This window comes from Podarcis melisellensis, assembly GCF_964234715.1.
Source record: "Podarcis melisellensis genome assembly, chromosome: 13".
NCBI lineage: Eukaryota > Metazoa > Chordata > Lepidosauria > Squamata > Lacertidae > Podarcis > Podarcis melisellensis.
Window position 1 is genome coordinate 45,051,430 of NC_138545.1, and position 26,401 is coordinate 45,077,830.

Here is a 26,401-nt window from a genome sequence, read left to right on the forward strand (position 1 = left end):
CCTATGCTTCGGGCAACAGGCTGCCACCCCAAGCCTTGCGCGCTCGGCGGGAGCTCCTGCCGGGCGCGCAAGGCTTGCGGACAGCTTCCTGAAGCCTGGAGAGCAAGAGGGGTCGGTGCGCACCAATGCCTCTCGCTCTCCAGGCTTCAGCGAAATCCTGCATTCGCCCCATAGGACGCAAACACATTTCCCCTTCATTTTTGGAGGGGAAAAAGTGCGTCCTATGGGGCGAAAAATACGGTAACTACCAAACTTTAGTGTTCTGTCGGAAGCTGCCCAGAGTGGCTGGGGAAACCCAGCCAGATGGGTGGGGTATAAATATTATTATTATTGGCATTCATCTGTCTTCAGACAATGGAGTGCTCTTCCGAAAATCGCTGGAGAATCACAGTACCTACTGTGATTGCAGACACCCATAACTGGTAACTACTGCCAACCACGTTGTTTTGGCTGCACTAGCTGTACTGAAGTGACCTCCTTGGGGCACTAGCCTGGGCAGTGTGTCTAGAGGTCCTGGGCTGCCCAGACAACAAGACCACTGATGTGGTCCAAAGGAAAGCAGAGCAGTACATTTGGCACCAACTAGGCGGGGACCCCGGTGGTGCTGTGGGTTAAACCACAGAGCCTAGGGCTTGCCAATCAGGTTGGTGGTTTGAATCCCCGCGACGGGGTGAGCTCCCGTTGCTCACTCCCTGCTCCTGCCAACCTAGCAGTTTGAAAGCATGTCAAAGTGCAAGTAGATAAAGAGGTACCACTCTGGCGGGAAGGTAAACGACGTTTCCGTGCGCTGGTCTGGTTTGCCGGAGGCGGCTTAGTCATGCTGGCCACATGACCCGGAAGCTGTATGCCGGCTCCCTCGGCCAGTAAAGTGAGATGAGCGCCACAACCTGAGTCGGCCACGACTGGACCTTATTTGTCAGGGGTCCCTTTACCTAGGCTGCAGTTACCGGAAGGCGGCCAACAGTCTTAGGGACTCCACTCCTTAAACCTTTTCTTCCCCCGAGGATATCCCGCAAGGCAGCAGGGGTTTAGGATCAGTTTTCCTTCTTGTGGTTGGGACTACAAAGTCTGCCAAACCCCACCTGCCCTCACTTCCCTCTGCTGACAGCTTCTAGAAGCCACAGGTGAGAGGAGTGCAGGATGAGGACCAAAGGTGGACAAACTACCCCAGGATGAACACGTGTCCCGCACCAGAGGGAGTACCCCTCGCCTAACACAGACCCTCAAATCTAAAGGAAGCAGATGGGAAAGTTGCAGAGAGGGTAATAGGATAAAGCACACAAAGACCCCAATACACAAGGAAGCCCCCTTCTCTTTTTCCGTCATGCCAGCTATAATGCATCTACCTCAGTGAGCTCCCCATCCCACTCTGGGTGGGAAGACAGAACCCAAACCCTTCAAAATCCAAAGAGATTCACATGGCTCTCACACTTCCTTAAACCTAGATAGGCAGAGACCCTGGTTCAAGCTGGTTGCAAAGGAAAAGCAATGCAAAGTAGACAAAACCTGTTTTGTGGGTTATGTATGGAGATCAACACCTACATTTGTTGTATACTTTTTTCCACATTGTGGGACCCTGAAAACTGTTCCTACAATTAAACCATCACTCTAAGTTAAAAGTTCCTATGTGGGGAGTAATAATACCTTATTATTTCATGCAGTTGCCTAAAAAAGCCTTCTCCTGAGCAGTGATGTCCACATAACTGCTATTGTACTAATGTCCTGCTTCTGGGTTTATCACAGAACTATAGAGTTGTAAGGGTCCCCAGGGATCAGCCCAACCCTGCGATGCAGGAATCTCAGCTAAAGCATCCATGGCCATCCAACCTCTGCTTAAAAACCTCCCAAGGAGGCTTCACACGTGCATCTGGTTGGGAATGCTGGACAAGATGGGCCAGCAGTCTCATCCTGCGGCTCTTCTTATGATGCCACAAGATTTTCACAGGCCCATAGTGTTTTACCGTACTTCTCTTCCCTCCATTCCTCCAATTAATCCACAAGAGAGAGGGTGTTTACAATAAAGAATGAGGGAAAATGGGCTTTTCAAAAATATTTATTGGTGCAAATGCATGCCACTCAGAATCTGAGCTTCTGGAAAAACCACTTGTTCTTGCCCGTCTTGTATCTGAAAGAGAATGAAGAAAGATCTTCTGTTGGTATCATTATGTGAACAGCAGCCCAGCATCAAACGAGATACAAACTGCCCAGCGTACAAGGATGTCATAACCTAAACCACAAGGCCCCTGCCAGTTGATGTGTGCAATGGACTAGGTGAGGGGGTTTCAAACTTTCTTCCACAAGGGCCCACTTGAGAAGACTAAAAATTACTGAGGCCCTCCAGTCACAAAACGGGTGCATTTTTGCAGGATCAACTGGCAATGACTGACATCTCTTTCCACCTCTGGAAATTGCTAAATGCCAGTGTTTTCCTTGTGGCAAGGAGTTCCAGAGTTCAGTTTCCCTTCAGCTAAGGCAACTTAGCTCCATTTTAGGCAGCTTTCCATCAACATGAGTATCCAGAGAGGAGGCTCAAAAGGAAACAGTGGCTGATACCCATTGGGATTGGAAAGGGAAGCTCCACACTGCCAGAGCCAACTTTTGAGCCCACCCTCCTTCCTGCTGAATTCTGTAATGGGCAACACCAGGACTATGGAGGAGGAAGCAGACGGGGGGGGGGGTGTGCCACCCCCTGAACAAAGGAGGCAAGGCAGGGGCTAGCTGAGGTTGGTGGGGCAGTGCTTCTGTTGCCCTAATGTACCAGCCTCCACTGTCTCACTTTCTAATGTTGTTAAATACCTCCTCTGGCTAGCTCCTATCAGAGGAGGGAGACCTACCTACCTACCAACCTACCCACCCTCCCTTTGTCTTCTAGACACCTTTGCTCAGCATGCAAGGTGTGGCTGATGACATGCCTAGGGGGGAGAGCAGACAAGTGAGCTTAGAGCAGTTCAGGGCCTGGTGGCAGGTCCCAGACCACTGTCTGAGGAACACTGGACCAGGTGACAAGGCTTAGGATGTGGGAAACCCAGGGATGAAGGCCCAGAGTCTGCTGTCAGTGTGCCAGTGTGGTGTAGTGGTTAAGAGCGGTAGTCTCGTAATCTGGAGAACCGGGTTCGCGTCTCCGCTCCTCCACATGCAGCTGCTGGGTGACCTTGGGCCAGTCACACTTCTCTGAAGTCTCTCAGCCCCACTCACCTCACAGAGTGTTTGTTGTGGGGGAGGAAGGGAAAGGAGAATGTGAGCGCTTTGAGACTCTTGAAGGGGAGTGAAAGGCGGGATATCAAGTCCAAATCCAAACTCCTGCTCTTTATAGGTAAAGCACATCTCTCCATGCTCACCTGGATACACACGTAATAAAAAGTACAGTGGTGCCCCGCAAGATGAAAAACCCGCTAGACGAAAGGGTTTTCCGTTTTTCGATGCGCTTCGCAAGACAAATTTGCCTATGGGCTTGCTTCGCAAGACGAAAACGTCTTGCGATTTTTTTCGCTTGCCCCCCTTTTTCTAAGCCACTAATAGCCTTTTAGCTGCTAAGCCTTTAATATCCGCTAAGCCGCTAATAGCGCTAATCCGCTAAGCTGCTAATAGGGTTGCTTCGCAAGACGAAAAAACCGCTAGATGAAGAGACTCGCGGAACAGATTATTTTCGTCTTGCGAGGCACCACTGTATCTGGCCACAACTCACGACACCCCTGAAGCGGACGCGTTTTCCTGAAGACTCACCTCTCCTCAAATTTCACTTTGGCCTCCCGCCGGGCTTTACGTTTCAGCGCAGGGTCCCTAAAGACATCCTTGTTGACAACGGTCTTGTCAAGGGGAATATCAACGGAGTACCTAGGCAAAATACACAATGGGGGTAAGGCGGGTTATAGGTCTGAAGGCAGTTCTGCCCTGTCACTTGGCCTCCCCTAAATGGCCAAAGGCAGGGACCCACAAAGGCCAATGCTGACTGTACCGGAAGGACAGAGGAAAGTCTCTCAACTTTCCTTTCCTCTTGCATATCTTTATCAAGCTCCTCACTCACCTGGTAGGCATCAAGTGGTTGTAATTGTAGACCTTCACAAAGGACTTGATCTTGGAACGCTTGGCAATCTTCTTCTTGCCCATGCTTGCTGTCACTTTGCGTGGGTAGCGATCGATGCCAGCCACCAGAGCGTGGCTGTAGGGGCGGTCAGAGGTGCCATCATCAATATTCTGTATGAAAGAGGTTCGTTAGAAGGATCAGGCACAGTAGAGCTAGCATGCAACCAACTACCTTCAACAAAGATTCAGGGGCACATTACCGGGCAAAAGCAACTTCATTGCTCTAAGTGGGACCGGCAACCAAATGTTATGATGGCATTTTAGCGCAGCCTTCTGTGGTTTTGTGGCTTATGATCTAACTTTACTGACTGAAAACAGTCTCTTTTGTTTAATTTTGTAAGCCACTCCAAGAGCTCTAGATGTGTGGCTAAAAAGGCAACGCCAAATATTCTCCACTGTTTTGGACCCAAGGATACAGAGCAATTAACAGTCATACCTCAGGTTGAATACGCTTTGAGTTGAGCACGTTCAAGTTGCGCTACGCGGCAACCCAGAAGTAACGGAGCGCATTACTGCCGGGTTTCGCTGCTTGCGCATGTGCAGACACTCAAAATGACGTCGCGCGCATGCGCAGAAGCGGCGAAAAGCGACGCGTGCGTGCGCAGATGTGCCGTCACTAGTTACGTTTACCTCTAGATGCGAACGGGGCTCCGGAATGGATCCCGTTCATATCTAGAGGAACCACTGTACTACCACATCAGCAACCACAGCGGCATAGAGAGATTAGACCTTATTCCTCCGTCTGCCAGAAATTTATACCTTCCTGCTCCTAAAAAGACGTTTTCCTCAAAGTCCAACTTTCTCACCTTAACAATAACAGCTTTGCGTCCCGAGTAACGCCCAGCGAGGACAAGGACAACTTTCCCCGGTTTCATAAACTTGCCCATCTCTGTAAAGGAGGTGAATAACAATGTAAACAAACACACTCATGGCATATCCCTGCACATCACTATTTGAAAATCTAACATTCCCCCAAAACTCACACACAGGTACAATATGTATACACAGAATAGTATATTCCACATAACGAAGCTGTGCCTGGAGGAAGAACTGTGAGGGGATAGACTTCGTCCAGCAAGGCCTCCTTCCCCATGCTTTGCTCCACCCTCTAGTCTGCTTCTCAATTTGTATTGTATTATTTTATGTACTGTGGCTTGCCATTGTTTTATTGATTATAGTTCAGAAGTTATTTAACAGCTGAGTGGATTTCTGTTTAACTTTTATATGTTATTATTATTTAATACTATTTATTGTAACTGTTGAGTGGATTTCTGTTTAACTTTTATGTTATTATTATTTAATACTATTCTAATGATTGTTGAATGTTACTTTTTGATGTACGTTGCCTATTTTAAAGTTGTTTTATTATCACACTTTTGTATTGCATTTGATTGTTAAAAGATGTACATTTTTTGTTTCTTCAGCTTGTAAACTGCCTTGAATATTGTTACATAGAAAGATGGTATAAAAATTAAAAAATGCATGCATGAATGAATATGTAGGACTTCCTCTAGGGTGGCAGCAGCCAAGGACTTAAAAGGGCTAACCAATCTTTTTCTAACCTACCGAGCTCTCAGCAGTGGTGACAGGGTTTCCTCTCCTATTCCCTATAGTCCTATATACATGTGTATGCATAGGCCCTATGGTCTTGTTAATTATATTTATATAATACTTTTAGCCCACCTTTCCCAAGAAACTCAAGCTGGCACACGTGATTCTACTCCTCCCTTACTTTATCCTCACAACCCTGCCAGGTGGATCAAACCGAAACACAACGACTGGGCCCAAAACCACCCAGTGAAATTCATGGCTATGGGGTGGGGGGAGGGGTGGATCTGAACCCAGATCTCCAAGGTAGTAAGTCCAACACACCCTTAACCACCACATTACGTGGGTGTCTTAAAATACCCCAATCCCACTCAACGAAATTGGAGTAAGGAGAGAAAGCTACGCAGGACCTTCTGTGTGTGTTCAGATTTATTATTTACCAATTTAAATGTATTAATTGGAAGAAGCTTTATTTGGGGGGGTGTTGTTCTTTTTTTATTTTTTTTAAATAATTTTTATTAACTGGCCAATCACATCAAATTAAATCACATCGCATAAATTCCAAATTACAAAGCCAAATTTTTAAATTTTGTTGGGGGAACCCATGCTTCCAAGTTCCAAAGGGGGGATTCAGATCATCTTCTTATTACTGCGTTAATGTCTTTTTTATTATGTATTTTGTGTTTTTATGTCCTGAACCGCCCTGAGATCTAGGCTGAAGGGCGGTATACAAATTCAATAAATAACATTTATACGAAATGCACACCGAACAGCAGTAGTCTGGGGGATTTATTTGAAAAGAGACCTGCGTTTTATTTCTTTCATAAAACCTTATATGCCGCTTGATTGTATGGGGGGAAATCCCCCAAACTGTCCCCGCTACAAGATACAGTATAGCTTTAAAAAAAGGGGTGGCAGAGAGAGAGGGAGAGCAAAGGCCTTCCATCCCCAGAGACCCGCATTAAAGTAGATTCTTCCCATCCGAGAAAGACGAGCACCGACAAGGCTCAGCCCTGCGCGACCCCCCGAGCCACCCCAGAGCCCATCCCGGTCGGGCAGAGTCACCCCAGCCCCCCGACCACCTCGGCACTGCGGCTTCCCAACCGGCCCGAGAGGATGGCGATGGATTGCGCCGAAGACCCCGCTTCCCCTCAACTTACTGGAGCTGCGGCAGCGATGGCACCCACACCGGAAGAGGAAAGAGAGCTCGCTTCCGCCAGCCTTTCACGCTGCCCCGGCGGCTTGGGCTGCGCATGCGCACTGCTAGAACGTAGAGCTTTGAAAAAAATAGAGCTGCGCGAGGTAGAGATAAGCACAAGCCGAGTTCTTAAATTGGGATTTTTTCCTCCTTATCTCCCGCAGCTCGAGAGTGAGAGCTGCCAGCAGAAAACAAAGAAGAAATCCGGAGTTTCGGAGATGCTTTATGATTGTGGGGTACCGATAGCACCAACAAACGCATTGCTTCCAATTCTTCTATTATTATTATTATTATTATTATTAATAATAATAATAATATATTGTATTATTATTATTATTTATCATTAATAATAATTATTATTAATTAGATTACATTTATATTCCGCCTTTCATCCGAAGATCACAGGGTGTTTTTTAACATTTCAAAGCACCCCCCAGTTAATGGATGGATCATAAGGCTTCTGCGTGTAGCTGGGACTGAGAGGGGGCAACTTCAGTCAAATTGCATTTGATGTAACCAGGTTTGATGAGGCCTTAAGCTACTGAAGGTAATGGGGCCCTTTATATGTCCAGCTGTCCTTTGTCAACAACAATTTGTTGCAGTTTTTTGTGTTGAATGCAACCAGTCCATGCAGAATGTAGGCACCCTATACATAGGAATGAACAAACCAGTGATATTTTAGGGAGCAGGCTAGCAGGCGGGGCCCATTACTTACATCTCAGGAGCCTACACAACACAAAACACTGTTGCTGTATGTCAGTTTTATTTTATTTGTTTTTTATCTTATATTCTGGAAATGTACATCCAGTTGTTTTTTCCCCTTTAAATTTTTTTTTGGGGGCCCCCAAGAGAGTGGGGCCTTAAGCTATAGCTTGTTTAGCTTATATGTAAATCTTGCACTGGATGTAACCAACTGTGTATCTTGTGAGTGGGGATTTTTTGAACTAAAAAATGCTACCCAGCCTCCAGCTAATTAGAGTTGTTTCCTACCCACCCCACTTTGTGCTATTAGGTTCGACCCAGCTGGGCCTCAGTGTCCGGGCTGAACGATTTTGTAATGTAATGTTGATGTAAAGGTAAAGGGACCCCTGACCATTAGGTCCAGTTGTGACCGACTCTGGGGTTGCGGCATTCATCTCGCTTTATTGGCCGAGGGAGCCGGCATACAGCTTCCGGGTCATGTGGCCAGCATGACTAAGCTGCTTCTGGCGAACCAGAGCAGCGCACGGAAATGCCGTTTACCTTCCTGCCAGAGCAGTACCTACTTATCTACTTGCACTTTGACGTGCTTTCGAACTGCTAGGTTGGCAGGAGCAGGGACCGAGCAACAGGAGCTCACCCCAACACGGGGATTCGAACTGCCAACCTTCTGATCAGCAAGTCCTAGGCTCTGTGGTTTAACCCACAGTGCCACCCACGTCCCTTAGCACCCACGTCCCTTAGCTTCCCTAAACAGGGCTGCCTTCAGATGTCTTCTGAAAGTCAAATAGTTGTTTATTTCCTTGACATCTGATGGGAGGGCATTCCACAGGGAGGGTGCCACTACGAGAAGGCCCTCTGCCTGGTTCCCTGTAACTTCGCTTCTCGCAGTGAGGGAACCAGCAGAAGACTCTCGGAGGAAGACCTCAGTGTCCGGGCTGAGCAATGGGGTTAGAGACGCTCTTTCAGATATACTGGGTCAAGTATGAAGCTTTGTCATGATAACTATAGGTATGCCCCCAAATAACTATCCTCCACACAGGACTGTAACATTTTTGCTTACTAAATATTTGAGAAACTAAGATGTGCCATAAGTTAATTTCTTTCTGTCCTAAAGAGAAATTTCACAGAGAGCCAAGTTGTTTCTGCACATATTGGAAACACATGCGGCACAAGAAGGAAGACCCCACAACTGTCAAAAATGGCAGGGAAAATAAAAAATACAGAAAACAAAAATAAGAAAGATGACAGACTGAATTTATTAACAACAGATACAATTCTGCATAAATACATTCTTCCTTTTGCACTGAAATGTAGTCAAAACAAAAACACACAGCATCAAATAGATATACCCAGGAACCAAGGACAGAATTTTCTTAAGTGCATCAACAAGTAAAAACAGAAGAGCTCCTACATTAAACGGAGGAGTTTCAGCAGGACAATTTAGCATACACACGTCACAAGCCAACTTACTTGCAAAAAATACACAGGCTTCACCTAACACAAAAGAGTGCTGTTTGCCACTGAACCTCCTTTGCACACTCTGAGGATGTTGTCAGATTTGGCTTTGAAGACAGTGCAGTTTGCCTTAATCTTCAGATCTCACAAATGCAGGATGTCTACAAGACGCCAGGTAAGAGTTACAGATGTTGCAAATCTGGGTCTAGGAATTGTTCACAAACCATGCGCACCCAGCCTTTTTGAAGACTATCAGGACAGTGCCCTGAGTCCAAAGGGGTGAGCCACAAGCTGAAGAGTTACTCCAGTTCTCAATATCTCCAGACGCATCTTCCACCACCGTTCTGCTCCACTGAAGAACAACACATGAGGATTCTACCTAGCTCTACTACTGCCACAGATCAGACATAGGAACCTAAAGGTTCAAGGTCATGCAGTTCTAATTCGCAAAAGAACAGCTGAGGGTTGGCCATCCAAAAACAAATTAGAGGTGACTGTGTGTGCCAGTAAAGAACACATAACTGATGGCTTGCTCCTTCAAGGTGGGAGTTGCGGCAACTGCTATTTGAACAGGTAAGCTCAACACCTTTCCCACTATAGATAAAAATAGGTACATCCACCCACTCTCCAAGGTGCTTGATCCCAGACCAAACCCTCTCTCCGTGATCAAGGCATTGTCTTTCTTCACTTCTCTTCCCCGACTTCCCTTGAAATCACCTCTCATACCACCTGAATACTTAGTAGGGGAAAGTTGTAAAGAGTTCACCTGTCCATCGCAATACCTTGCCAGTGAGCCAGTTGTAAATACTGGGTGCATGTTGCCAACAAATAAGCACATGAGGGATCCATTTCCAACACACAATAATCTGACTGGGAGGAAAAACTCCCTGCAAGTGACTGGTCCCTTGCAGCATGAGGGTCAAATAGCTTAAGGCCATCAAACACAGGGAAGGACCCTGCTCAGATTTGGTAATTCAGCCAGTGCATTTTATATATGATATAATAATATGAAACTATAGGTCTGGAATGGTGTGCCTGGCACATACACCTCCTTGGGAAAGAAAGGAGTCTTCTGTGATGTAGCCAAAATATTGTCTATACTGTTGTGGATTAGCCCTGACTCCATGGGACTCAGGATATAAATAGCTTCCTATTGGCCCTGTAGAAATTCCCTCTGGTAGGAGAGATGCCCTCCTGCCAAGCCTACCGACTGGTTCCACTACAGCCTATCCTTAATAGCTAAGAACTGTGCACACTGACCTTTTCTGCACAGCACCAAGGAGGCTACCGCAATAAAGACCCTGGAAATTAACAGGAGCTCCATGCGGTCTGGTTGGTGCATGCAATGGAGGCAGCCAGTAGCAACTCAGCAACACAAGACCATCACCAACTAGCAGCATTCCCCCCCCCCCCTTGTGAACACACAGAAGTGGCCTGCTGGGCTGTGCCAGAAGTGTTTCCTCAAAGTGGCTGAGGATGGACTCCAGACTCCTCAGCCACTCAAAAGGCATCCTTGATGTTCTTCAGCTGCCGCACTGCCAGGTCCACAGGGAGGCTGAATCGAAGGTTACTAAGGCGGCTAAGGAGATTGAGGGCCCCCTCAAAGCCTGTCTGGGCCATGTAACTCCAGGGCTGGTAGTGGGCTTGGATCAGGGCCCCTGACTTGCAGATTAGGTTGAGCCACGAAACCAGACGCTGCTCATTGAGGGCCAGGCACACCAGCGCCTTCAGCTCCGAGTCTGCACTACGCTTGAATGGGTCGTGCTCCGACAACACCGTGTGGATGGCCGACAGCAGGCTCTGCTTCGGGGTGGCGGGCACTCCCCCCATCGCCGGGAGGGCAAAAGACTCGGAAAGTTTGCGTGCTGGCGATTCCACAAAGGCACGGCCGTTCTTGGAGTTGTAATACTTCACAAAGAGCTCCCATGGGTGCATGGCCTGAGGAGAGGAGCTCAGTACCGGCAGCAAGCAGGCAATGGGGGCTAGGACCAAGCTCATGCCTGGCGATGGGGTGTAGAGACCGTGGGCCAGCAAGTCCCGCACAGCTATTGTCAGCTCCTTACGCACAGCCAGCGTCAGCTCATCCCGCCCGCCCAAGGAGGTATCATGGAAGCCCGAGCAGCTGATGACATGTTCTGGCTCTGTCAGCTGGTACTTCTGAGCCAGCTGCCTCACATGGGCCACAGCCACCTCTAACTTCTTCACCAAGGGCGAATAGTCCCTGTCAGACTGGTCCTTCTGCCACAGATGGTGTGGTATTTGTCCAGTTGTACAGCCAAACTGGCTCACCGCGAAGATCTGCAGCACCGCGAGCATTCGGCGCATGAGATGTAATCCCGTCTCTCGCATCCTCTGTGCATCTTCAGGAGTCACTACAAAATCAGAGAGAGGAAAGGAAACATTCCTTAGAGCAGCAGACGGACTGGAGTGGTTTCTGCTCTGTTAAAGCAAACACCTGTTGTGGTTTTGACTGGCAGTCACACAAAGCTCACTCCACCTGCCCATCTCCTGCTATGGGTAGCACGGCTGCAGGTGTGGGCCCTACACTCCATTAAACCCTGCCAAGCTGTGTGGGAGGGGGCAGAGTTTGTACTGCAGGTCTGAGTATCCTTGGGTCATCTTATGGGAGACCGGTTTCACTCAGATTATCTGGGACAGGGACAGAGAAGTAGCAACAAAAAGTGAGTTTTGCAATGATGGAGTAGGCCCCACTTTGGCTTCATCTTAGGTTGGTAATTTGTGAGAAGATTAAGAGAATGGCTGGCATTGGTACAGACACCAGGGGATGGTCTATATTAGTGAAGGAACCTATTGCATAGTCAATATTAGTGAAGGAAGCTACTCTATGGGGCTGGCAGGGAGAAAAGAATTAAAAGTTGGCAGAGACCCAATTCGCTACTCAAAGTGTCTTTGCAACACATACAAATTTCTCCATAGTTTTAGAGGTGCCAAGCAATAAATATTTTATGTTGCAGTGCTTCTGTAAGCTTTAATCTGTATTTTATGGTGTTAATAAGGATATAGTTTTTGTAATATAGTGAAATGCTCTGGAATAAATTATGGCATATAACTTAAATAAAACAGCAAAACAAAATGAAATTAAAAAGCCATCTGTTGACCATGTGCAGTGTCATACAAGACCCTGAAGGCTGTCCAGCTACCCACCTCGGTGTCTTCCATGAGGCTGCCGGGTGTTCGGTTTGCAGTTGCCACTTCCAGCTTTTCCACCTGAACATTCACAATGCCCCTTCTCTGCATTACCTGGGCTGCTGACTTCTTCTGTAAAGCCAGGAAAGTATATTTTACTAAGTACTGTAAAACCTAGAACAACCTTGATTCATATCCATGTACAATATGCTCTTACTATGGCATACACTCTTACAGATTAGAGTCCACTTCATCAGGGATGTGCAAGTGTTTTCAGAGATGCATGAAGCATTATCTTCACTCAGCAAGTATATATACATATGGGATGTGGAGAAAAAGTGCAAGCAATGAGACCAGAGAAAATAGAAGAAACGCAGACTGAGGATTATGTTAAATCTTAAATATACAAAAAAAATTAGTAACTATTCACTATGGATAATGCTACCAAGATCCTAGCACTGAAAAGCTAACTGACACCTCTAGTGGAATAAAACCCATTATTGTGATCAAATATCAAAGGTTATATAATTTAATCTTCAAATGGTTGCAATTCAAGCCCAATGACTTGATGTTGTAGTTTACACTGTTAGGTCCTGTAACATCTCATAGCTAAAATCACTCCAGTATATCAGGATTGATCTAAAGCCAATTCATATGTAATAAGCCAGTCTTTGTTTACAAACGGCCCCCTAACCTAAAACATCTAGGTACTTGCCAGCGACAAGCTGCATAAAAAGACACAAACACGGACCCTTTTCAAACAACACTATTATGGGATCTGTCAACTTGGGATGTATTCAGTGAACGTGATCTAGGAAGGCTTAAGCCATAATAAATGCATTAAAAGGTGCTGCTAGACTCATTTTTGTGGCACTTAGAGCAACAAGACTATCCCTCTAGAACTTGTTAGTGAATATACTCCTATTGCTTACTCCTTCCTTTTACTCAAATCCCAATTACAAGACATAAGATGTCTTAACTTGTCAAAATGAATTAACGCTAATGTGAATTTAGCATCATGGTCTGCCACAAACGACCCCATGCCTCTACTCTCAAGTTATCTGCACACATTTCGTATGTACCTTGGACCCCTGAATACCCAAGGTCAAGTGCCCCCATGTACTGCCCAAATTATGCAAGATATGTGCCTGCTGACCTTGAATGAAATTGATAAACATCTCGAGGTCTCGGATCTGGGTTTTCAGCTGCTCTACCAGCTGCTCCTTCACACGTGCCGGATTGACAATTTGGGCCACAGCAGCATCCACCTGCTGACGCAACTCCTCTGGGGACAGTGAGGCAATGTCCTCACTCAAGTTCATGTCCAGCTTCTTGATCAGCTCCTCAATAATCACCTGTAAAACCACACAGGAAGGAAGTTGAGAGGTATTTCCCCCTCCCTCTCTGAAGATCACTCCAAAGGGCTAAACACCAGCGGGTTCAGCTAAGAGAGTCCCTCCACAGGGAAGCTAGGCCTCACCCGTTGTCTCTCCACAACCATGGACTGTGGAAGTGCATCATAGCTTCCCTCCTGGTAGGCAAAAGTTTCCAAGTCATCCAGTTGGGCCTTGAGTTGCAGTATGAGTTCCCGCTGCTTCTCCTTCCGTGCCTCCAGCTGTTCCTGCTTCTCGTGCTCACTCTGAAACAAGGAGATAATATCTTACCTTGCACCCTTTTGGAAAAGAGAGCAAGGCCTCAAAGAGTAATGTCATTTTCACCCCACAGACAGCAAGTATCCAGTTGCTGCAGAAAAAAAACATGTGGAACAGTTTTGTGTGTGTTTTTGTCATGGTTTAAACATATATTCTTTTACTGTAAGCTACACTGGACAGGAAAGAAATCAAATAAATGAACATTACATATACTGTGCTCACTCACACACAAATTTTGAAACATTCCTCAGAACCACGTGTCTCAAAACAACCACATCGTATCCTGCTTATCAGTTTAAAAGTACAAACCTCTCTTGTACAGCAGGCTCTAATCGCTGAAGTAAGGGTGTGCAAAGGTATGCATGACAGATATGGAGGTATTGCTCAGGTGCGCAAACTCACTCAGCTTGTGTATGTTTTGTAACCCAAAGGGATAAAAGGACAGCCACAGTGGTAGGCTTTGAATGGCAGATTAAACTATGGTTAAAAATAAAACTACTGATTAATGTGAACAAGCACCATACTAGCGCATAATGCAAAAAAAAAAACCCAAACCCAAATTTTCTCATCCTTCACGCCTGCTGTTACCACACTGGGAAGGAAACAAACCAAAGGTTTGCTTTGTATTAAGTGCAGCACTCATAGTTTCTCCGAAAACAAACCACAAGTGGAAGCCACTCAGATCATTTAAGATACCGTACCTCAAAATACAGGGTAAGTCTGGCTGATATTACTTTGACATTCTGGGGTATGTTTACATCTCACGTAGCCTAATTCAACTCATGTGGACCCCAGAAGTCTCACTAGCCAAAATGATGTTTACTCCTGGATAAGTCTGTATGGGATAACAATCTACAACCAATCAATTGCGTGTATTCAAATATTGTTTACATGCAATCAAGGTTGATAGCAACATTTTGAACATGGAGCGGGACATGGGTGCTATTTAACACTGGGCAAAAAACAGTGTGCCCTGGTAATTCACAGGAACACCATCTGATCAAAGCACTTAAAAAGACTGATGCCACAATATCACCCTTATCAATGGCATCCAGGGGTACAAAGGTACTCACTGGGTGCACCCACACATCTGAGGCCCCACCATCTTCTCCCTTTCTAATTATCATAAGTGATTCTAAAAAGATCTGCTCCGTTTAAAAGATTGAGTCCTTTATGCAGGTATAAAGCCATCCAAAAATTGTGTATTTCATCCCCAGCCCTCTTACCTGGCCTTTGACAGTTTCAAAAGCTAGGAGCATTTTGTGTAGCAGTTTTAAGTGGTCAAATCTGCTTCACATGCATTATTATTATATACTTATTTATACCCCATATTTTTCATTTACAGGAAGTCTTACAGGGGGGAAAAACAATGATCACCAAAAGCACTGGGGTGAAACAATCATTTTTTAAAAAATCAATTAAGCATACAACTGCATACACACCTATTTTTAGGCGTCAAGTGAAAACGTTTCTCATCAACCAGACGCTTGGCTAATTCACATTCTATTGCCTTTTAAAATGGGTGGGGGGAGATTATGTTTGTTTTGCTTCTGCGCATGTGTATTTTGTATTTTTATGTTGCAAACAGCCTTGTGATCTTTGGATAGGAACCAGCTCTTAGGAGCCGAAGGGCCTGACAAGGTATTTGAGTGGGTTGGGTGCCCTCAAAAAAGTTGATCAGCATTGCCATTCAAATGGTGTGTGTGCGCCATGTCATGTGATCAATTATGTGGGGTGGGACTTACCTGCACGTCCCCCCAATATTTTATTCAAGTTGGCACCCCTGCGGATGAAGGGCCACATACAAATTCAGTATATAAATAATGTAATGTAATATGGCTTAGGACCGCAATACCTCAAGGATTCCCTCTTTCCAAATGAACCTACCCGGATCCTGAGATCATCTTCTGAGGCCCTTCTTTGTGTGCCTCCTCCATGAGAGGTCCAGAGGGCGGCAACATGAGAACAGGGCCTTCTCTGCAGTGGCTCCCTGTTTGTGGAATGCTCTCCACAAAGGGAAGTTCGCCTAGCACATTCATTATACATCTTTAGGCGCCAGACAAAAATGTTTCTTTTTAACCAGGCCTTTGGTTGATCTGTTTGACATCCTATGCCCTTTTAAAATGTGGCTCTTTTTTTGGGGGGGGTGTTACAGTGGTACCTTGGTTCTCAAACTTAATCTGTTCCAGAAGTCCGTTCCAAAACCAAGGTGCACTTTCCTTTAGAAAGTAATGCAAAATGGATTAATCTGTTCCAGACTTTTAAAAACAACCCCTAAAACATCAATTTAACATGAATTTTGCTAACGAGACCATTGATCCATAAAATGAAAGTAATAAACAATGTACTGCAGTCAAACAATCAGTCGATCAGCATAGCTGTCAATGTTTTCCTTTTTTTAAATTCCCTTATTCTGAATAGGATTTCTCGCAAGAAAAGGGAAAAGCTGACAGCTATGTCTATCAGTAGCTGAACTGGGTTCCACAGTGTCACAAAAAAAAAAGAGCCGCAAAAACAGACCGACCTCAGCTTAAGACTCAAAACGGAAGTGTGGCACTCAAAACTGAGCACCTCCGACTTCCGATAAAAGTTCGTAACCTGGAACACTTACTTCCGGGTTTGCAGTGTTTGGGTTCCAAGTTGTTTGAGTACCAAGGCATTTGAGAATCAAGGTATATATAATATATTGTGGTTTATATGTTGATCTTTTCTATGAAACATCTCGAGACTTCCGCTATATAAATTCAATAAATACTACTACTACTACTAATAATAATAATATACAAGACCTATCTGCAAACAAGCGAACGATAATAATAATAATAATAATAATAATAATAATAGGAACGGTGCGTTGTCCCCCGCGCCGCGCATTGTGGACGCAGGAGAAGGGGCTTCGGGGTCGCCCGCCTCACGGGTCCGCCTCTCAGCCTCGCCACCGGCACCTGAGCCACGTAGGCGCAAGCGAGGAGGAAGGAAGGAAGGAAGGAAGGAAGGAAGGAGGGAAGCGGCTCCTGCTCACCTTGGCGTCGCCGCCGACCCCGTCCGCCGCCGCGAAGCCGAAGCCCGGGCAGCCTCGGAAGGCGAACTCCTCGAGCTCGCGGAGGAGGCGCTGCTGCTGGGCCGGGCCGGCGCGGGCCACCTGCCGGAGCCGGAACTGGACCTGGGCGAAGTGCGAGGCCAGCGCCAAGAGCGCCGAGTGGAGGCGCCGCCGCTCCGCCCTCAGCGACCGCGGAGACCCCGGCTCGGCCTCCGCCGTGGCGTCCTCTTCCCCCTCCGCGGGCTCCTCCTCCCCGGGCTGGGCCTCGGCCACCGCTCCCACCGGCGCCCAGCGCTCGCCGGGCCCCGCCGCCGTCGCCTCCATCCCAGCAGCGAGAGGCCGCCGCCGCCGCCAACGGTCAAAAACGGGGGGTTGACAAAGCCGCACCGGAAGCTCCTGTCAGGAGCGGCCGCACCGGCAAGGTATGCGCGTCACTTCCGGCACGGCGGCGGTGCGACGTCGCGTACGCTAATTAAGCAGGCTGTCCCCGCCCCCTCCAGGCAGCCAATAGTTGCAGAGCTATGGAACGTTCTACTCCTGCGGCTCCGCCTCCAGCCTGGAACATTAGGGAGCAGGCGCTTTCTCGAATTGCAGTTATGCTGGACGCTGGGAACTTTCCTAAATTGGTTGCACATGGGAATCAAATTCTTGTGTTGCACGGGGTTGGACTAGATGACCCTCCAGGTCCCTTCCTAGCATAGCTGTCAGCTTTTCCCTTTTCTTGCGGGGAATCCTATTCGGAATAAGGGAATTTCCCTTAAAAAAGGAAAACGTTGACAGCTATTCCCCCTAGTCTACCCTTCTGCAATGCTATGATTTACTGTGAGTGAGCTGCTGCAGGCAGCGCGCGGAAGGAATCGGCGCCGGGTTGCATGTAGGAAATCCTTCCTGGGCTCCTGCCACTTGCAATGCAGGCCGTTTAAAGGTGTGAAGTTAACGCTCTTGCCCGCAGCAAGCCGCGAACTAAAATCTCAAGAGACAAACCCGGAAGCTGGGCGATGTGGTGTTATGCATAACCTTTTAAATAAATCCATAGGGTGGGTGTGGAAGGGGAAGGGGCGTGGCTATGCCACTAGAAAATCTAATTTGAGATTTTGACAATGCAGAAAAGAAAAGCATCGAATGGCAGCATTTAATGCGTTTGCTCCAAAGAACCCGACATTCCTCTAACGCGCGGCAGAATAGGGAAGGGGTGGGGGATATGCGCCCATATTGCAACACACTTGAACAAATAACTTGTTAAGATCCAAGCGTCCAGTGGGTCGTCTGAACACAACCGTCCGGACCTTAAAGTTGTTCCTTGCTAGACAGTATCGCTTCACAATTATTATCCCTTATCCAAATCCCTAGGAGGTCGATCTAGAAGAAAAACACATGAGAAGATCAATATAGGAGAATCTGAAAAGCAACAGCCAGATCGACGGTAAATTAACAGGCAAGAAATACCGTGTAACTTAAAAGAGAAGTTGGAGTTAAAGCAGGTTTACTCGGAAGTAAAGTTATGGTGTTCGGTGAGCCTTCACCCCCTGGCGAGTGTTTTTAGGACAATAGTGTGTATTTAGCTAATTGTGGTCCAATAATCAATTAGATCAATGGTTGGACTTAATGTACTTCTCACAAAGCAAGCAGACTTTTAAAACCCCGCAGGAGGCCTAATATTTTTTGCAAATGTGGTAGTAACGTTCAAAGTGGCTAACCAGAGAAATCGGGTTTGCTCCAGAGTTTTTATCTGATTACCTTTTGCAGAGACTTTCCTGGGAATGCGCACCGGGAAAGTTCTGGTTTCCAGTCCCATGGGGGAAGAGGTGAACAGTGATGGACAGCGGCAGCTGGGCAGGGGGAGGCTCGGAGTTTGGCTCCGCCTGGCCGGAGGGGGACTCAAAATAAGGCTGCCCGGCTGGACGCTGCGGGGATTGAGACGCAATCAGGAAGAGAGCCATGGCAAGGTGGGTGTCCCTCTACAACTTGCTAATGAACGTTTGATTCCTGGGATTCCCTGGAAATAGAACAATAATATCCCTTCCTGGCCAGAGGTCCCTCCCCCCTTAGAAAGAAACCATGCTCTGTGTCAGGCTCAGAGCTCAACAACTCATCGGTTTTAATGTTGTGTGACTGCATATGAACAGCCACAAATAGCTCTCCTAAAATTGGGATTAGGGGCAGTCTCTCCCTGCCCCCCCCCCCCCGTTTGAAGGATGGTGGCTTCCAGATTGGTCTAGAAATACAGACCCCCCCTTTCAAGAAAGAAGCACGGTCCTTAAAGGTAAATAAAGGTAAAAGGGACCCCTGACCATTAGCTCCAGTCATGGCGGTGCTCATCTCGTTTTATTGGCCGAGGGAGCCGGCATACACCTTCTGGGTCATGTGGCCAGCATGACTAAGCCGCTTCTGGCAAACCAGAGCAGCGCCCGGAAACGCCGTTTACCTTCCCGCCGGAGCGGTACCTATTTATCTACTTGCACTTTGACGTGCTTTCGAACTGCTAGGTTGGCAAGAGTAGGGACCGTGCAACAGGAGCTCACCCCGACATGGGGATTCGAACCACGACCTTCTGATCAGCAAGTCCTAGGCTCTGTGGTTTAACCCACAGCGCCACCCACGTCCCTAGCACAGTCCTTAAAGGTAAAGGCAACCCTGCCCGTACGGGCCAGTCTTGACAGCCTCTGGGGTTGTGCGCCCATCTCACTTAAGAGGCCAGGGGCCAGCGCTGTCCGGAGACACTTCCGGGTCACGTGGCCAGCGTGACATCGCTGCTCTGGCGAGCCAGAGCCGCACACGGAAACGCCGTTTATCTTCCCGCTGGTAAGCGGTCCCTATTTATCTACTTGCACCCGGAGGTGCTTTCGAACTGCTAGGTTGGCAGGCGCTGGGACCGAGCAGCGGGAGCGCACCCCGCCGCAGGGATTCAAACCGCCGACATTTCGAACGGCAAGTCCTAGGCGCTGAGGCTTTAACCCATAGCGCCACCTGCGTCCCTAGCACAGTCCTTACTTCTCCTTAAATATGGGGAATCCTTGCTCAACACAGGAAATCTCTCAGAACTAGCTAATGGTAAAGGATCCCTGGATGTTTAAGTCCAGTCAAAGGCGACTGTGGGGTCTTAGAAATACAGCTGATCTTAGAAAGGTTGTCCAATGAAAGAGATGTACCGATGTACTAAACTAGCCTGCTGGCCTCAAGTTGCAGCAGATGATGCTATCTCATCCCATGTGAAGAGAGTCAACTGGCAGACCTGCCAGATTCTGTACATGGGTCAGGGAAAGGGAAGGGTCATAGCTCAGCAGTGCAGCACCAGGTTCATCACCTTCAGGGACTGTCTGAAACCCTCAAGAGTTGATGCCAGTCAGTTTAGATGATGCTGCACTAAATGGACCAATGGCTGGACTCGGCAGAAGGCAGCTTTCTCCTGTGTCCCTTTCCACAGGCAGCAAAATGTCTTGGGCTGGCGCTGCACAAACACCAAGCAGGGCCACTTTTGATTGGAAAGCCAGATGGAAAAGGAAACAGGGTCCTGGGGACCTCTAATCAATTGTGCACAAGAGGAAAATTCGCCCAGCGTAGGTTTGTGTTGCTTCTACCCAACTATTAAAAGTTTGGGATCCTGAGAATGTTCTTTCATATGTGGTGGACTTGTAAAAGGGTAAAAGAGTATTGGGATATGATTCATAACGAATTGAAAAAAATGTTCAAAAGTACTTCCCCCCCCCCAAAACTAGTGTCCTTTCTGTTGGGGATAATCCAGACTGAAATTCCCAGGTGTCAAAAAAGGTTATTTATGTATGCTACCACTGTGGCCCGTGTCTTGTTAGCCACCAAATGGAAAATGAGCGAGGTCCCAACCAAAGAAGAATGTCAGCTTAAGCTGACGGAATACGTACAACTTGCAGACTTAACATCTACAATAAGAGAATGAGAAGAATATACGTTTAAAGAAGACTGGAAAACATTTATTGAATATATGGGAAATAATTGTGTACAGCTGAAAACGCTGGCGGCATTAAGATAAATTCAACAGTGTAAATAAGTTTTGATGGCTGGAATAACGGAATACTGAATGGTATAGCTTCTGTAAAATATTCAGGGATTCATGATACGTAAAATGAACCATGGAAAGAGAGAGAAGAAGGGAAGTCATTGATAGCTTGAGGATTTAAAATGAGTATTTTTAATTGTAAAACAGAAAACTTTATAAAAATTATATACCAAAAAAGAAGAAGTTTGGGAACCTGTCTTCTTTTGCACCTGGCTACCCAAAATGTCGCTCTGTCTCCGAAACCACGTATGTGAGATCGCACTGCTTTAAAGCGGGTTCATTAATAATCGCAGAGTTATGGTTTACCATGCCAAGGTCCTAAGTGCAGACAAGCAAGCCCTCCATTCATAAACCAGCACTGAAGGAGAGGGAAGATGAATGCATGCTGTTCTAATTATGGGTAAGAAGCCACAAACATTTAAAGTGTCAACCCTGTTTAAAATTTGTAGTGCTGCTAATGGGTCCTCGCTGTAGGCTGAGATCACTCCTGCCCGCTTCATTCCACTGGCAATGGCACTTGTATCTTCGCCACCCTAATATCTTCTGCATGTTTCTTAAGGCAACCAGCCAAAACTCTGTGGTACGACCGCCCACGATGGATATTCCTGGAGTTCTGTGTGGAGGACAGCACAGACGTGAAAGTCGATCTTGACGATTACAAAGTTGTGTTCAGGTAAGGGGTTGCCTTTCTAGCACGGCTGCTCTGTCCTGCTGTTTTGTTACTTTGCCGCTGGTCGTTGTTATTTTAATTTTATATAACTCACCCTGGACCATTTGGTGAAGAGTGGGGGAATCGAGAAACCTGTGGCCTTCCAGATGCTGTTGCATTTTAATCCCATTCATCCCAACCTGCAAAGCCATTGTTCAGAGGTGATGGGAGTTTTGGTCCTGCAACATCTGGAAAGCCACAAGGTTCCCATCCCTGCCCTAAACAATATGAAGAGCCAACAGACGGGCCAATTATTTTGAAATCTCTTGGTCAGCTGCTGTGGTGAGGGGAACATTTTAGGTAAAACGTGTTTCATAATTTCAAACGTCTAGTTGTGAGCAAATTTTGTGCAGTCAATTGCTGCGAAGATCACAAGCAAGCCCTGGCCTTTGACTTCTTTTGGGGCCAACTGCAGTGCTGATTAATCATGGTTGCAGCTTCATCGCTGATAAAACCACACAGGACGTTATTCAGAAGTTGTTTTTCGTAGCTCCTCAGGAACCCCACTGTAATCTTTTTGTCTTTCCACAGTTGCAAGAACGCAGATGGTGTGGAGTTGTACAACGAGATTACCTTTTATGCCCGGGTTAATTCTAAGGTGAGCAGCAAAACAAGGGCATGCCATTTTGGAAAGAGTGTCCTGGAACTGCCAGGGGCAAAACTGCCCTCAACCTTTACTCCTTGCCACGGAACTCTTCACTAGCAGAATGAACAATAATGCAAAGTTTTGTCTCGTTCAGCTGGTAGATATAGAGCCCTTGGATGGTTGCTGTTGGCACTTCTGCCATCAATTAAAAGTGGCTGCTTCTGCACAGAGACTAAATGGTGCACGCTTTTGAAAAATGACCAAGGACTGAGTTGTTCAGGGAGCAGTTTCTGCTGCCACTGCTTTAGCTCTTATCAAGGGCAAGGTCCAAAAAGCTGTGCAGGACCTTCTCCTCACTCCATCTTCTGAATTTTAGAGGCTTCCAGCAAGTGGAGGCAACAGACAGGTTGGCACATGGCTTGTTCCTTACATTTCACAGACCTTGCGTACCTATCAACTTCATTCATTCTGTGCCTGCCTATTTGTAGCGTATTTGTGGTGGCAACAAATTGGGATGCTTCCGCACTGGGCAGTTATTGTGGAATAGCCACACTTTGTATCCCCAAGGGTTATTAATTTTTCAAAAAAAAATTATTTAACTTTATTGAATTGCAGTAACAAAAACGAAACAATATCAAAAAAAAAATTACACAAAAGAAAAAAATAAAAAGAACACACCAAAAAATACATAAAAACATAGACTTCCCTCCACCCATGTTTGACCTCCTTCCCTTAAACTTCTTTTGTTGTGTTATTAATATTACATTGTTTTTGTTCCACTTCCATCCGTTTCCTCAATATTTCTACCCTGTGAACTTTATTCATTGCATATCGATATATTTGTCCCGGAACAATGTTTTTTCATGTACTCCTTTACACAATCCCATTCTTCAATTAATTTTTGATTTGTTTGTCCAATTATTAATAATTCTTTATTGGTGTCCATGATTAAGTCAGTGGTGGCAAGGTGGCTGCTGGGAAAATTTGCAGGTTGCAAATGACCACAACCACAGAGGACTGAACATGTTATTGAGGAGCCCCACCCTAGGTTCTGAGTGTTAGTTATTCTGGCTTGGAGGGATCTGGCTGGTATGAAGATAATTGATTAAGGCAATCAGTTCTAATTGCCTGCTTATTTTGGTTGCTGGTTGACCTGGAATTACATGAAAAAATGGAATACGTGTTTCCAAAACCCATAACCTAGCCATTGCTGCAGACCAGTGAACCTGGGCTCAGCCCTCATTGCTTCATAAAACGTACAGAACATTCTCCCAAGCTTGGTTCTGCTTCAGATTAGCCACTTTGGCCGCCTGATATTTCTCTCCCAACATGATCGCTTTCAGGATTCCCAGAACAAGCGGTCGGGCAGGTCCATCACCCTCTTTGCACGCAAGTGGAAGGAAAAAGTGCCTTGGCCACGTCTCATGAAGGAGGACTTTAAGGTAAGGCCGGTGGCTTGTTCTCTTTTCCATACAGAGCTGAGGTCATAGATCATAAAACTGTAGAGTTGGAAGGGGCCACAAGGATCATCTAGTCCAACCCCTTGGGGCGTCATTTTTTGAGTGAAATCTTTGGTGCAGCGCTATCTATTCTCTGAGCTCAAGAAGGGAACTCAATAAGGATGAGTTGCATTTGCCACATGCTGAAAAGGGTTCGTGGAAACACACACACACACACACACACACACACACACACAGAGTGAGCTTTTGGTTAATAGGGATTCCCATAACAGTCACCCCCAAACAGATACTGAGTTGCTGGAAAGGGGTCAGAAAAACCAGAATTCTCAGCTGTGGCTAGTATCTGGCCCTATTATGCTATCGAAACATTGGAAAAAGAAATAAAGGTAAAGGTAAAGGGCCCCCTGACCATTAGGTCCAGTCGTGGCCGACTCTGGGGTTGTGGCGCTCATCTCGCTTTACTGGCCAAGGGAGCCGGCGTACAGCTTCCGGGTCACGTGGCCAGCATGACTAAACCACTTCTGGCGAACCAGAGCAGCGCACGGAAACGCCACTTACCTTCCCGCCAGAGTGGTACCTATTTATCTACTTGCACTTTGATGTGCCTATGAACTGCTAGGTTGGCAGGAGCAGGGACCGAGCAACGGAAGCTCACCCCGTTGCAGGGATTCGAACCGCCGACCTTCTGATCGGCAAGTCCTAGGCTCTGTGGTTTAACCCACAGTGCCAACCGCATCCCTACCCTATATATAGAAATGAGAAAACCAGTGATATTTTAGGGAGCAGGCTAGCAGGCGGGGCCCATTACTTACATCGTAGGAGCCTACACAACACTCTTGCTGTGTGTAGGTTTTATTTTATTTGTTTTTTATCGTTTATTTTGGAAATGTACATCCAAAATCGGCAAGCCTTCTGATCGGCAAGCCCTAGGCTCAGTGGTTTAACCCACAGCGCCACCCACGTCCCTGGAAAAAGAAATAGCTGGGGACAAAATAGACTCTGGCAGAGGCCAATTCTGCCTTATCGTTGAAAAGGGATAAAATCCAGAAGTCAGATTGGCTCACTGACCAGCTGTTCCTCCAAAGCTTCTCCTCCAGCCAGGCGAAAAAGCAGAAGCAGGGAGTCTGGGTTAATCTGTGAATCTTCATCTTACTTGCAGCCAGCATGGCTCTCAGTGGACTTCGATAACTGGCGTGACTGGGAAGGAGACGAGGAAGTGGAGGCGGCCATGGTTGAGCACTATGCGGAGGTGAGTCTGTCCAGCTATGGGACCAAAAAGCAGAGTCTTGAGCTCTCTTCAAGTCAGATCAGCAGTGCTGCGTCTTATAGGATTATTTATTGATTTTATATAACGCCCTATACCCTGAGGAGACAATAGTGGCTGGCTGTGTGTCCTATGATTTTAGGGCTTTCCCACTTTTGTCACGTGCCTCGAAAGCACGAGTCTGAGCAGTTTTGTCCTTGCCTCACTGCTTTCCCCAGGAAAACTTGATCTTTCATGATAAAGTTCTCACCCTGGGCCAGCAGGGGGATACTGTAGTTATGCAAATAAGGGATCGAAAGTGACGTTCAGTGATTGGATAGTTTTAGAAAATTGTTACAGTTACGTTGTACTGGAGCTCTATATAAGCAGGCTGACTGAGCCCTTCAGTTCAGTTCAGTTCTGTTCTGGCCTGTGAATAAACAAGAGCTGTTTGAAGAATCGCTGTGTCGTCTGATATGTTCACCCACAACTTAACAGCTGGCAATTTTATAGCCAATGCACCTCCTGCCATCACAATTATGCTACAATTATGTAGGCTTTTAGAAGACATCTGAAGGCAGCCCTGTTTAGGGATGCTTTTAATGTTTAACAGACTATTGTATTTTAATATTTTGTTGGGAGCCGCCCAGAGTGGCTGAGGAAACCCAGCCAGATGGGTGGCGTATAAATAATAAAGTATTATTATTATTATTATTATTATTATTATTATTAGGCATCACATATAGCCGTTCCTTCTCAGGGAGTGAAATGTTTCGCAATGCTTATTTGTCCTCACGTTAATTGCTAAGAGGCAGGCTGAGGGAGGGGCACAAATGCTGGATAAGTTGCATTAAAAAAATTCCATGGCACAAAATGTTTTCTATCACCTGGCTTATCATGTACATACAGTTTGACGGTCTGCAGACATTATCTATTACAGAAAGAGGCAAGGAGCTATTAAAGGCATTGAACTATGCTTGTGGGCTTTCCAGACACCTAGTTGTCCATTGTAAGATGCCGAATTAGATGGACCTTTGGCAAGGATTTTCTTATGCCCTTAAGCTCCACTTTCAAACCAGCAGAAACCATACCAACCAACTCTTGGTTTCCAAGATGTAATCAGCCATTGGGCAAGTACTTTCAAGCTTTCATTTTGCCTCTTCAATGGTTAAAACATAATGATGATGATGAAGATAATAATAATACATGTTATGTACTGAGTTGAATAGGATCCAAAAAGCAGCAGTCTGATTGGTCCTAGAACAATAGGATTTAGAATGCAGCAGTCTGATTGGTCCTAGAACAATGCAGCAGTATGATTGGTCCGCAGGAGCCACCCAATCCAGCTCCAGGTAGAAGTGAATCCGCAACCTGATTGGCCTACAGGAGAATCCCAGAATTAGCCAATCACGTGCGACACATTGTGTAAATAATGTATATAAAGCAGATATTTTGGGGGAACTTTCATTCCTCACTACTGTGAGCTGAATAAAGAGCATGAAATCCACACTCGACTCCAAGTATATTTCAATATGACATGCCAAC

At 46.4% G+C, this 26,401-nt stretch overlaps 4 protein-coding genes across 8 annotated transcripts in view; 1 reads left to right on the forward strand and 3 right to left on the reverse strand.

Moving 5' to 3' along the window:
• The window catches only part of LOC309354249 (glucose-6-phosphatase catalytic subunit 1-like), a 109,885-nt gene that overhangs the window by 43,799 nt on the left and 39,685 nt on the right, over nt 1-26,401 (reverse strand). The gene's annotated exons all lie outside the window — the stretch shown is intronic.
• On the reverse strand, nt 2,036-6,864 carry RPL27 (ribosomal protein L27). The gene is made up of 5 exons (XM_081884945.1): nt 6,792-6,864; nt 4,890-4,972; nt 4,025-4,194; nt 3,724-3,834; nt 2,036-2,125 (listed from the first exon to the last, which is right to left on the reverse strand). The coding sequence occupies exons 2-5, from the start codon at nt 4,968-4,970 to the stop codon at nt 2,077-2,079; spliced, it is 411 nt and encodes a 136-aa protein (XP_081741071.1). The 5' UTR covers nt 4,971-4,972; nt 6,792-6,864; the 3' UTR covers nt 2,036-2,076.
• Nucleotides 8,765-17,232, reverse strand: RUNDC1 (RUN domain containing 1). The gene is made up of 5 exons (XM_081884115.1): nt 16,808-17,232; nt 13,614-13,772; nt 13,290-13,488; nt 12,152-12,265; nt 8,765-11,358 (listed from the first exon to the last, which is right to left on the reverse strand). Exons 1-5 carry the CDS (start codon nt 17,147-17,149, stop codon nt 10,487-10,489), a joined length of 1,686 nt encoding a protein of 561 aa, XP_081740241.1. The 5' UTR covers nt 17,150-17,232; the 3' UTR covers nt 8,765-10,486.
• The window catches only part of LOC309354217 (putative protein PTGES3L), a 35,821-nt gene continuing 28,066 nt past the window's right edge, over nt 18,647-26,401 (forward strand). The window contains exons 1-5 of one of the 3 annotated variants that reach the window (XM_081884271.1): nt 18,647-18,771; nt 21,418-21,531; nt 22,099-22,165; nt 23,497-23,595; nt 24,773-24,862. In XM_081884271.1, coding sequence (XP_081740397.1) covers nt 18,764-18,771; nt 21,418-21,531; nt 22,099-22,165; nt 23,497-23,595; nt 24,773-24,862 — 378 coding nt within the window. In that variant the 5' untranslated portion in view covers nt 18,647-18,763. Of the gene's footprint in view, nt 18,772-21,161; nt 21,259-21,417; nt 21,532-22,098; nt 22,166-23,496; nt 23,596-24,772; nt 24,863-26,401 lie in introns of those variants that run through there. The other 2 variants (XM_081884270.1, XM_081884272.1) reach the window with 2 other exon arrangements.

Bases quoted from the DNA above. Each gene is read 5' to 3' on its own strand.
- RPL27 (XM_081884945.1), bottom strand. From the start codon at position 4,970: ATGGGCAAGTTTATGAAACCGGGGAAAGTTGTCCTTGTCCTCGCTGGG. The intron at 4,195-4,889 runs GTGAGAAAGTTG...TCTTTCATACAG, and splicing joins GCAAAGCTGTTATTGTTAAG to AATATTGATGATGGCACCTC. The intron at 3,835-4,024 runs GTGAGTGAGGAG...TATTTTGCCTAG, and splicing joins AACCACTTGATGCCTACCAG to GTACTCCGTTGATATTCCCC.
- RUNDC1 (XM_081884115.1), bottom strand. From the start codon at position 17,149: ATGGAGGCGACGGCGGCGGGGCCCGGCGAGCGCTGGGCGCCGGTGGGA. The intron at 13,489-13,613 runs GTGAGGCCTAGC...GTGGTTTTACAG, and splicing joins TGGTTGTGGAGAGACAACGG to GTGATTATTGAGGAGCTGAT. The intron at 11,359-12,151 runs GTGGGTAGCTGG...CTGATTTTGTAG, and splicing joins GCCTCATGGAAGACACCGAG to TGACTCCTGAAGATGCACAG.